The sequence below is a fragment of the Tachyglossus aculeatus genome, chromosome 6, assembly GCF_015852505.1.
Source record: "Tachyglossus aculeatus isolate mTacAcu1 chromosome 6, mTacAcu1.pri, whole genome shotgun sequence".
Lineage (NCBI taxonomy): Eukaryota > Metazoa > Chordata > Mammalia > Monotremata > Tachyglossidae > Tachyglossus > Tachyglossus aculeatus.
Genome location: NC_052071.1, coordinates 6592680 through 6605052, shown reverse-complemented (window position 1 = coordinate 6605052; position 12373 = coordinate 6592680). Strand labels below are relative to the sequence as shown.

Here is a 12373-nt window from a genome sequence, read left to right as displayed (position 1 = left end):
GTGATCCCTTCCTGTCTGATCCCTTCCTGTCTGATCCCTGCCCTCAAAGAGATTTAAGGGCGCGGATCACCGTACTGAACACTCGGGAGAGTCCGACCGAGTTAGTAGGCGTGATCATCATCATCAATCGTATTTATTGAGCGCTTACTGTGTGCGGAGCACTGTACTAAGCGCTTGGGAAGTACAAGTTGACAACATAAGAGAGCCTTCAGAGAGGTTCCGGTTCACAAAGACGTGGGATTTTCCCCAACGGCACCAAAATGACCCAAAACGGTGGGCTCCGTCTCCTCCGGGCCCGGCCCCGCCCCCGGGACGGATCCCAGCAAACCCAGCTGTGCTGGCCGAGCGGTCCTAACTGGTTTTCCTATCGCGTTGGGGGAGACGGGCACTGGCTCCGGCTCTTCCCTGTGATGCCACCGGCTCCCTGTCAGCTCCCAGAGGGCAAGGACCCAGCCCCCTACCTCTCTTGTTTATGGTATTCATTAAGCACTCCCAAGTGCTTTTAGACTGTGAGCCCACTGTTGGGAAGGGACTGTCTCTATATGTTGCCAATTTGTACTTCCCAAGCGCTTAGTACAGTGCTCTGCACACAGTAAGCGCTCAATAAATACGATTGATGATGATGATGTGCCAGGCACGACTAAGCGCTGGGGTAGTTACAGGCTAATCAGGTTGGACCCAGTCCCTGGCCCACGTGGGGCTAACGGTCTTAGCCCCCATTTTCCTATTTCCCATTCCCATTTCCCACTTTTTAGTACCAAGCGCTTAGTACAGTGCTCTGCACACAGTAAGCGCTCAATAAACACGATTGATTGATTGATTTTCCAGATGAGGGAACTGAGTCAGTCGTGTTTATGAAAGCGCTTACTGTGTGCAGCGCACTGCAGTAAGCGCTTGGGAGAATCGATCGAACAATAAACCGACAGGTTCTCTGCCCACAGTGAGCTTCCAGTCCAGAGGAAGAGACAGACGTTAGTAGAAATAAATGATAGATGCGGACCTAAGTGGTGTGGGGCTGGCGGGGGAAGTGAATAAAGGGAGCAAGTCCGGCGACGCGGAAGTGAGTTGGGAGAAGGGGAAAGGAGGAGATATGGCCCACAGAAGTGGCAATGACTCATCATCATCATCATCATCAATCGTATTTATTGAGCGCTTACTGTGTGCAGAGCACTGTACTAAGCGCTTGGGAACATACAGAGACAGTCCCTACCCAACAGTGGGCTCACAGTCTAAAAGGGGGAGACGGAGAACAAAACCAAACATGCTAACAAAATAAAATAAATAGAATAGATATGGACATGTAAAATAAATAAATAAATATGTACAAACATATATCCATATATACAGGTGCTGTGGGGAAGGGAAGGAGGTAAGATGGGGGGGATGGAGGGGGGAGAGGAAGGAAGGGGCTCGGCCCAGGTTCCACAGCAGACAGGCAGCCGAGCCGGGATGAGAAGCCAGGTCCCTCTGACGCCCAGGCCCAGGCTCTACCCACTAGGCCACACTGCTTGTCACGCTTCTCTCGCTTTCTCCCCCGGCCACTCAGTACAGTGCCTCTAGACCGCAAGGTCGGCCTCTAGTCCGTCAGCTTGTGGTGGGCTGGGAACGTGTCTGTTAATTGCTCTATCGTCCTCTCCCAAGTGCTTAATCCACTGCTCTTCCCCCAGTAAGCGCTCAGTACATCTTATTGACTGACTGCCGGGCACCCCATAAGCGTCCGGCACATAGCCGGGACTGATTGGTGGCCCTGACCCGGGGGCCCCAGGCTGCTCGCGGGGGGACGCCACCCCGGGGCCCCCAGAGCCCCCGTTCCCACGGGCCTGAGGACGGGGGACCCCTCCGATGACCGCTGTCGACCCCAGGGGACGGAGACGGAGCGTCCGGCCCCGAGGCCGCCGCCGCCGAGCGACCGCTACCGCGGGGTCAAGCGCATCCCGCCCCGGCCCGACCCCATCCCGGTCCTGGTGAGTGACGGCGGCCCACCCTCGGGGTGGGTGTTCTCTCCCCCAGCTCTGACCCTGGAGCCGACCCGCCGCTCCCCCCACCTCAGGCCTCCATTCATTCAGTCAGTCATATTTACTGAGTGCTTACTGTGTGCAGAGCACTGTACTGAGCGCTGGAGAGAGGGCACCAGGAGCGGGGCTCAGTGGAAAGAGCCCGGGCTTTGGAGTCAGAGGTCACGGGTTCAAAGCCCGGCTCCGCCAACTGTCAGCTGGGTGACTTTGGGCAAGTCGCTTCACTGGGCCTCAGTTACCCCATCTGGAAAATGGGGATTAAAACTGTGAGCCCCTCCGTGGGACAAGGTGATCACCTTATAGATCACCTTATAGATCAAGGTGATCACCTTAAGAGAAGCAGTGTGGCTCGGTGGAAAGAGCCCGGGCTTTGGAGTCAGAGGTCAGGGGTTCATATCCCGGCTCCGCCACTTGTCAGCTGGGTGACTTTGGGCAAGTCGCTGCACTTCTCTGGGCCTCAGTTACCTTATCTGGAAAAGGGGGATTGTCAGTGAGCCCCATGGGGGACAACTTGATTACCTTGTATCTACCCCAGCGCTTAGAACAGTGCTTTGCACATAGTAAGCGCTTAATGAATGCCAGCATCATTATTATTATTATTATTATAGCCCCCCCAGCGCTTAGAACAGTGATTTGCACATAGTAAGCGCTTAACAAATACCATCATTGTCAGGAAGGGACCACCACCTGCTCTGATGGACACCCCCCCCGGCCGCCGCTCCCTCCTCCAGACGTTAGCTCCTTGTGGGCCGGGACTGTTTTTGCTAATTCTGTTGTATTGTCCTCTCCCAAGCGCTTAGGACAGCGCTCTGCACATAGTAAGCACTCAGTAAATACCACTGCCTGACTGCTTGAATGTGGGCAGGGAACTGGTCTGCTAAATCTGTTGTATTGTGCTCTCCCACGCTCTTAGAACAGTGCTCTGCATATAGTAAGCGCTCAAATGCCGCTGACTGACATTGTGGGCGGGGAACGCGTCCGCTAATTCTGTTGTATTGTACTCTGTCATGCACATGGTACAGTGCTCTGCATAGGGGAAGCACTCAATAAATACCACTGATTGAGGGGTTGTGGGTAGGGAATGTTTCTAATTCTGTTGTATTGTGCTCTCCTAAGTGGTTAGTACTGTGCCCTGCACACAGTAAGCGCTCAGTAAATATCACTGATGGATCAATTGTACCCTTCTGCCTTCCTCTCATTCCCAGCTGCCCCCTTGTGTGTAGTCATGTAGTAAGTAGCAAAGGTATCTATTGGGCGCCCTTGTGGGGGTGAAGTGCTGTACTAAGTGCCTGGGCAAACCAAAATAAACAAGTGGCCCTATTTTATAGTACTTAATAACGATGGCATTTATTAAGCGCTTACTATGTGCAAATCGCTGGGGAGGTTACGAGGTGATCAGGTTGTCCCACGGGGGACTCACAGTCTTCATTCCCATTTTACAGATGAGGTCACCGAGGCACAGAGAAGCGAAGTGACTTGCCCAAAGTCACACAGCTGACAGCTGATGGCATTTATGAAGCGCTTACTATATGCAAAGCACTGTTCTAAGCGCTGGGGAGGTTACGAGGTGATCAGGTTGTCCCACGGGGGGCTCACAGTCTTCATCCCCATTTTAAAGACGAGGTCACCGAGGCACAGAGAAACGAAGTGACTTGCCCAAAATCCCACTTAATAACGATGGCATTTATTAAGCGCTTACTATGTGCAAAGCACTGTTCTAAGCGCTGGGGAGGTTACGAGGGATACAATAATAATGATGGGATTTATTAAGCGCTTACTATGTGCCAAGCACTGTTCTAAGCGCTGGGGAGGCTACAAGGTGATCAGGTTGTCCCACGGGGGGCTCACAGTCTTCATCCCCATTCTACAGATGAGGGAACTGAGGCTCAGAGAAGTTAAGTGACTTGCCCCAGGTCACACAGCAGACATGTGGCGGAGCCGGGATTCGAACCCATGACCTCTGACTCCAGAGCCCCGGGCTCTTTCCACTGAGCCATCAGGTTGTCCCACGCGGGGCTCACAGTCTTAATCCCCATTTTACAGATCAATTAATCAATCAATCGTATTTATTGAGCGCTTACTGTGTGCAGAGCACTGGACTAATTGCTTGGGAAGCACAAGTTGGCAACATATAGAGACGGTCCCAACCCAACAGTGGGCTCACAGTCTAGAAGGGGGAGACAGAGAACAAAACCAAACATATTAAAATAAAATTAACAGAATAGATAAGTACAAGTAAAATAAATAAATGAATAAACAGAGTAATAAATATGTACAAACATATATACAGGTGCTGTGGGGTAGGGAAGGAGGTAAGACGGGGAGATGGAGAGGGGGACGAGGGGGAGAAGAAGGTGAGGGCTCAGTGTGGGAAGGCCTCCTGGAGGAGGTGACCTTTCAGTAGGGCCTTGAAGGGAGGAAGAGAGCTAGATGAGGTATAGTAGGACAGCAGCGAGGTGAGGTAGGAGGGGGCGAGGGGATGGAGGGCTTTAAAGTCTCTGTTGGATGCGGAGGTGGATGGGCAACCACCGGAGGGTCTCGGGGAGGGGGGGAAACACGGACTGAACATCATTGTAGCAAAACGATCCGGGGGAGGGGCCGTGGGGTGGGTTGTGGCGTGTGAGGGGCGAGCCGCGGGGTGGGCTGTGGGGGCCGAGGGGCCGTCTCCCCGGGCAGGGTGCCTGGCGTCCGCCCGCCTGGACCGGCCCGGCGGGTAGGGCAGGGGATCGCGGTTGGTCGGCGGAAGAAGCTCGACGGCGCCTATCATCTCACAGGGGTCTCCTGCCAGCAAGCCCAGAAGCCCCCTGCTGCAACCCATTATCGAAGGGGAAACGGCTTTCTTCTTCAAGGAGACAAAGGTGAACCATTCCTCCCGGCCCCGTCTCTTCCACCCCCTCCGGCCCCATCTCTTCCACCCCCTCCGACCCCTCAGTGATGGACGGCCCCAAGAGAGACAGACCGAGACCTCTGACCCTCGGGGCTGGCGGGAGACGGAGACCTCTCGCCTCTGCCCCCTCCACCAACCTCAGACAGTCCTCCTGTCTACCAGAGGGTCAGGGTGCCCCAGAGGCACCAACAACTGGGCGAGGAGATAATCAACTGTGCTATTTTTTAAGTGCTCACTATGTGCCAAGCACCGTTCTAAGCGCTGGGATAGCTGCAAGCTTATCAGGCTGGACGCACTCCCTGTCCCGCGTGGGGCTCCCAGTCTTCATCCCCATTTGACCGATCGGAGAACTGAGGCATAGAGACGTGAAGTGACTTGCCCAAGGTGACACAGCAGACAGCCGGGATTAGAACCCCGTTCCTCTGCCTCCTGGAGCCGGGCTCTTTCCGAGCCACGCTGCTTCCCTAAGAGAAGTGACTTTTAGACTGTGAGTTGGGTAGGGACTGTCTCTATATGTTGCCAACTTGTACTTCCCAAGCGCTTAGTCCAGTGCTCCGCACACAGTAAGCACTCAATAAATACGATTGATGATGATGACAAGTGAAGAGACCCAATGAAGCAGGTTTTTGGGGCCAGTTCTCCTCTTTCTTCCCCCTGGAAGCCGGCCCGGCTCTGGAATCCCGTGGAGGTCAGGGGCCTGGCTGTGGCCATCCGGGGGTCGCCTGCCAGGCAGGCACGGGGGGGTACTGGACCCTTGTCCTCTCCCAAATGCTCAGTCCAGTGCTGTGCACACAGTAAGCGCTGAATAAATACCACTGACTGACTGATCCCTAGTTGACCTCAGGGGTTGGGGGGGAAGGAGGGTGTGGGGCCCGGCCTCACTGACGATGGCACTGACCCTGGGGGTGACCGGCCTCTCCTCAGGAGGAGGAAGCGGAGGAGGACGATGAGGATGAGGAGGAGGAAGAGGACGGCAAGGAGACCCCAGAGGTCACCGTCCCCGTGACGACGACCTTCAGCCCGAACGGCCCCCCAGACCAGCTGGAGGGCCAGGTGGCCGGCGGGATCCCCCCTGCGGACGAGAAGGTGTCCCCGAGAGGCGGCGGCGATGGCGGCCGGGTCTGGCGCCTCTCCAACCTGCACGCCGCCCCCGTGTACGCGACCGCCGGGGCCCCCTGCGTGGCGCTGGGTTAGGAGGTGTAGAGGACACACTACTGACAGGGTGGGGCGGGGCGGGACCCCCTTGGGTGAGGGCTGGGGATGGGTGGGCCCGGATGGTCACTGGGCCAACAAGAGCCGGGCCTTCGGGGTGCGCGTGTGTGTGTGTCGGTTGTGGGGGGGGGTCCAGAGGTCACCCCAACTTGGTTTCTCCACTACCCTGAGCCCTCTGTGTGTGGCTGTGTGATGGCGGGCTTGTGTGTGGCTGTTTGTGACAGTGTGAGGTTGTAGCTGGGTGTGGCTGTTTGTGACGGTGCGTCTGTGGGAGGTGGCTGGGTGTCACTGTATGTGATGGTGCGTTTGTAGGTGATGGCTGTGTGTGGCTGCTTGTGATGGTGTGCTTGTTGTGTGTGGGGGCTAGCGTGTCCGTGGACGGTGACTGTTCGTGATGGTGTGTTTTAGGGAGGGGGCGAGGGGGTGGGAGTCGGCTGCGTCGTGGCCGGTGTCCCGGGTGACGACGGCCCCTCCATGGGTGTCTTTTTCGGGGTCCCCAGGCCCGAGCTCCTGGAACAGCTGCAGGAAGCGCGAGAAGAGAAGCGGAGGGTCCGGAAGAAACTGCGAGACTTCGAGGATCTTTTCTTCAGGCGAAACGGAAGGTAGGGCCACCCCTCGTGACCCAGATCCCCCCTCTCCTCGCTCTATCGAACCCACCCCCCAGACAGACACAACGCGGGGGCTAAAAGAGCCCGGAAAGTCGGGGATCGGGGCGAGGAGGCTGGCGGCGGTGTTGTCTACAGCGACGGGGAGACGGCGGTGCTCCTGAGGGGAAACGGGGCCGGGGACCCGCAGGCGAGGAGTCGGAGTCAGCCCGCTGCCTGCCCTGCCCCTCTGAGCCCAGAGTCCCCCGAGGGACGGGTCCGACATCTTTCCCTCTCTGCCCCGGCCCCGCTGTTCCACCTCAGACCCTCGACCCGTCCCGGGAGGGCGTGGGGAGAGGGGGTCCGGGGCCCGCTGACCGACTCCCCCGTTTTGGGCCAGGACGGTCCAGAAGGAGGACCGCGGCCCCGCGGGCCAGGACTACGACCGCTACAAGCACCTCAAGGCCGAGCTCAAGCTGCTGGAGGCCCTCATCACCAAGAGAGGCCTGGGACCCCCGGCCCTGTGACCGCCGACACGCCGACACATACGAACGCGCGGATGCACACGTGACCCGAGGGGACCCGCCGCCATCGACCCAACCCCGGGGCTGACCGGAAATCGGGCCTTCCCCGGGAGGATGCGGTCGGCGGGCCCCGGGATCTCAGGACCTGCTCTGGGGGATCTCAGCCTGGGGGTCCACCGGAGGTCGGGGGGGGTCCCAGGGCCCCATGTCCGGCGGATGGGGTGGGGAGCAACAAGGCTAAGGGGAAGAGGCCGGAGCCGCCCCCGGACGAAGGGGTTTCTCGGGTGGTCGGCAGCCTCCTTCTCAGCTCCTGCCCCATTGTTGGGGGGCAAGGGGGGTGTCTGAGTGGGGGAGTGACCTCTCCCACTGCAGGGCTGGAACTTTTTCCTGTCGGATGCCTAGGGGGGCCCTCATTATCAGCTCCTGCCCCCGGGGTTGACTGGTGGCATCCAGGGGAGCAAACCCGCCCATTCCCGTGCCCAGGGCTTTTTCCAGTCAGACCCCCCGGGGGGATGTGGGGAGGTGCCCTCGTTCTAGGTCCTTCCCGGCTTGGAGAGGGGAGAGCATCCTGGGGCGTGACCCCCTCCCACTCCAAGGCCAGGACTCTCTCGGACTCTCCCCACCCTCCCACCCCAATGCGGCAGGCCGGGCAACGGTGCACTTTAGCGCGTTTTGTATTTTTTAAATCTCCACGCGGACAATGGAAGTCCGCCCAACCAAAAAATGGTATTTTTCAAGCACGCCTTGCCTACGCTCCCTTTCTAAAGAACGGCCATCCTCCGGCCGAGTCGCCACCCGCCCGCGAGACCCCCACCCCTCGCCCCTTTGGAAGGAAAAACCCCGGCAGCCCGAGAGCCGCCCAGGTGATTAAATGAACATCAAGATGCAATCCGCGTCCGCTGCCCTATCTGATTCCCCCTTCGGGGACCAGGCCAGAGGCAGGTGTCCGTTTCTTTAAAACCTCCAGGCCAAATCAACTGCACACCGGGAACGCTGGGGGGGGGGGAAAAACCGGTGCTATTTTCTTCTGGTCATTTCCTTTCCTTCAGGAGGGGAGGAGATGTCAAACTAGGCAGTACGGCCTAGTTGATAGAGCCTGTGCCTCGAAGTCAGAAGGACCTGAGTTCTAAATCTGACTGCCACTTCTCTGCTGTCAGTCCGTTGTATTTACTAAGTGCTTACTGTATGCAGAGCCCTGGACTAAGCACTTGGGGGAGGACAATAGAAGAATAAACGGACACATTTCCTGCGGACAAGGAGCTGTGCAACCTTGGACAAGTCACTTCACTTCACTGGGCCTCAGTTACCCTAAGTGTAATAATAATTATGGTACTTGTTAAGTGCTTATACGCCAGGCGCTGTTTTAAGTGCTGGGTAAGATACAAGGCAGCCGGGTTGGACACAGTCCTTGTCCCACGTGAGGCTCTCAGTCTCGGTCCCCATTTTACAGACGAGGGAACTGAGGCCCAGAGATGTGAAGTGAGTTGCCCAAGGTCACCCGGCAGACAAGTGGCAGAGGTGGGATGAGAACCCAGGTCCTCCTGACCCCCAGGCCCAGGCTCTAGCCACCGGGCCATGCTGCTGTACAGTGGGGATGAAGATCGTGAGCCCCATTCGGGACAAGAGACTGTGTCCAACCTGATGAGCTTGAATCTAGTGCAGCGCCTAGTACAGTGCCTTGCACATAAGAGCTTAACACCATTTTTTTTTAAAGTAAAACACCCAACGAGGGGGACCCCAGCCTGCGTAGCACTCTGACTCTGGTGGTGGTGCTGAGGTGGGGCACATGCCATCTGAGCACCTCTATGTCTGGCCCGGCACCTGCCAGAGCTGCCCACCCCTCACAGTCATTCATTCGTTTAATTGTATTTATTGGGCGCTTACTGTGTGCAGAGCGCTGGACTAAGTGCTTGGGAAGTACAAATCGGCAACAGATAGAGACGGTCCCTACCCAACAACAGGCTCAAAGCCTGGAAGGGGTAACCGGGCACGATGGTCACCCCTGACGGGTCACCGGGCACGACCATCGCCCCTCATAGGGGTCACCGGGCACAACGGTCACCCAACACACCGGTCACCATGTACGAGGGTCATCACCCACACGGGTCCCCAAGCACAATGGTCATTCCTCACATCGGGCACCGGGCACGAGGGCCATCCCTCACATCGGGCCATCCCTCACGGCGGACAGCAGGCATAAGGGCCATCCCTCACGTTGGGCACCAGACACGACGGTCATCCCTCACAGGCGTCACCATACACGATGGTCACCCCTCACACCGGTCACCATGTACGAGGGTCATCACCCATATGGGTCACCAGGCACGACGGTCATCCCTCACATCAGGCACCAGGCACGAGGGCCACCCCTCACCTCGGGCACCAGGCACAAAGGTCACCTCTCACATCGGGCACGAGGGCCATCCCTCACATCGGGCACCAGCCATGATGGTCATCACTCACGTGGGTCACCATGCACAATGGTCATCCCTCAAACTGGTCACCACGCACGAGGGTCATCCCTCACACGGGTCGCCACGCACGACGGGCCCCCCTCACACTGGTCAATATGTAGGAGGGTCATCACCCACATGGTGATGAATGAATGAATGGGTTCCAATCCCGCCTCCACCACTTATCCGCATAACTTCTCGGTGCCTCAGTTCCCTCATCTGTAAAACGGGGATTGAGACTGTGGGCCCCGTGTGACGACCTTGCATCGCCACTGGCGCTTAGAACAGTGCCCGGCACCTAGAGTGCGCTTAACAAATACCACTGTGATTATAATTCCGGGGGCTTGCGTGTGCGCCCGTTTGCGCGGGCCTGTGCCCCCTCCGCACGCTCACACACACACACACACACACACACACACACACACACACACATTCGGCCTCCGGCCCGGCGGCTCCTACCTGGGCGGACGGACGGACGGACGGACGGACGGACGGACGGACGGACCCCCGGGCGCGGGTCTCCGGGCCGCAGCCCCCGGGCGAACTCAGGGGAAGAGACGGGGAGGGAACCGGGGCCCCGGGCGCCGCTCTCCGGACGCCGAAACACGTGCGCACGGACGCGCACGGACCCGCCCAACGAGGCCCCGCCCACTACCGCCCCGCCCAATGAGAGCCCGCCCCCGAGCTCCGCCCCCCGAAGCCCCGCCCACCACGGCCCCACCCATTGACGCCCCGCCCACTACCGCCCCGCCAAAAGAGGACCCGCCCAATGAGAACCCGCCCACCGCGCTCCGCCCCCGAAGCCCCGCCTACCACCGCCCCACCCAATGAGCCCCCGCCCACTACTGCCCCGCCCAATGAGAGTCTGCCCACCCGCGCTCCGCTCCGCGAAGCCCCGCCCCCCCACCGCACCACCCAATGAGGCCCCGCCCACCACATTCCACCGCCCCCCGAAGCCCCGCCCACTACGGCCCCACCCAATGAGAGCCCGTCCACCCGTGCTCCGCCCCCCCGAATCCCCGCCCATCACAGCCTCTTCCACTACCGCCCCACCCAATGAGAGCCCGTCCACCCGCGCTCCGCCCCCCCGAATCCCAGCCCATAACATCCCCGCCCAAAGACGCCCCGCCCACTACCGACCCGCCCAATGAGAGCCCGCCCACCCGCGCTCCGCTCCCTGAAGCCCCGCCCATCACCGCACCACCCAATAAGGCCCCGCCCACTACCGACCTGCCCAATGAGGCCCCACCGCCCCCCGAAGCCCCGCCCACCACGGCCCCACCCAATGAGAGCCCGTCCACCCGCGCTCCGCCCCCCGAAGCCCCGCCCACCACAGCCCTGCCCGAATGAGGCCCCGCCCACCACTGCCCCGCCCAATGAGAGCCCGCTCACCCGAGAGCCGATCCTCTAAGCCCCGCCCACCGGTGATCCGGCCCCGCCCCAGAGAAGCAGCGTGGCTCAGTGGAAAGAGCCCGGGCTTTGGAGTCAGAGGTCATGGGTTCAAATCCCAACTCCACCAAGTGTCAGCTGTGTGACTTTGGGCAAGTCACTTCACTTCTCTGTGCCTCAGTTCCCTCATGTGCAAAATGGGGCTTAAGACTGTGAGCCCCACGTGGGACAACTTGATCACCTTGTAACTTCCCCAGCGCTTAGAACAGTGCTTTGCACATAGTAAGTGCTTAATAAATGCCATCATCATCATCAGGAGGCCCCGCCCACCGCCGGTAGAGAGAAAGCATTGTGGCTCAGTAGAAAGAGCCCGGGCTTGGGAGTCTAGGTCGTGGGTTCTAATCCCTCCACCACCACCTTTCAGCTGTGTGACTTTGGGCAAATCACTTTACTTCTCTGGGCTTCAGTCATCTCATCTGTAAAATGGGGTTTAAGACTGTGAGCCCCACGTGGGACAACCTGATCACCTTGTATCACCCCCAGGGCTTAGAACAGGGCTTGGCACATAGTAATCGCTTAACAAATACCATTATTATTATCACTGTTACCCGCCCTTCTCTCCCCGCGGTCTCGCCCACCGGCCCCGCCCTAGCTCCCCTCGATCCTCCATCCGAGCCCCGCCCACCGTTCATTCACTCATTCATTCAATCGTATTTATTGAGCGCTTACTGTGTGCAATCAATCAATCAATCGTATTTATTGAGCGCTTACTGTGTGCAGAGCACTGTACTAAGCGCTTGGGAAGTACAAGTTGGCAACATTCAGTCGCTCCATCGCATTTATTCATTCAATCATTTATGGAGCGCTTACTGTGCTCAGGGCACTGCACTAAACGTTTCGGAAAGCACAATACGATAATAGAAACATTTCCTGCTCACAACGAGGTCGGAGACTGGGGTGGGGGGGGGGGGGTTGCCAGACATTAACAAAAATAAGTAAATAACGGAGATGGATATAATCGCTGTGGGGCTGGGGTCGGGGGGCAGGTGAATGAACGGAGCAAGTCAAGGCGAAGGAGAAGGGACGGGGGGAGAAGGGGAAAGGAGAACTTACTCGGGGAAGGCTTGTTGGAGGAGAAGGGCGTTCAGGAGGGCTTTGAAGGCGTGGAAGGTCCCACCCGCGCTCCGCTCCCAGAAGTCCCGGCCCCGCCCTCCCCCTGATGCTCAGCCGTCCGAGGCCCCGCCCACTCGCGCTGCGCTCCCCGAAGCCCCGCCCACCCGCGCTCCGGGACCTCCCTCCCACGAGGCCC

General features: G+C 58.7%; 1 protein-coding gene across 2 annotated transcripts in view; it reads left to right on the top strand.

Moving 5' to 3' along the window:
• Positions 1–8104, top strand: part of FAM13A (family with sequence similarity 13 member A) — a 30966-nt gene extending 22862 nt beyond the window's left edge. Inside the window, exons 9-13 of one of the 2 annotated variants that reach the window (XM_038748541.1) lie at positions 1863–1964; positions 4790–4873; positions 5827–6056; positions 6615–6716; positions 7099–8104. In XM_038748541.1, coding sequence (XP_038604469.1) covers positions 1863–1964; positions 4790–4873; positions 5827–6056; positions 6615–6716; positions 7099–7225 — 645 coding nt within the window. In that variant the 3' untranslated portion in view covers positions 7226–8104. The remainder of the gene's footprint in view (positions 1–1862; positions 1965–4789; positions 4874–5826; positions 6057–6614; positions 6717–7098) is intronic. The other variant, XM_038748542.1, reaches the window with a different exon arrangement.
• The last annotated feature ends 4269 nt before the right edge of the window (positions 8105–12373 follow it).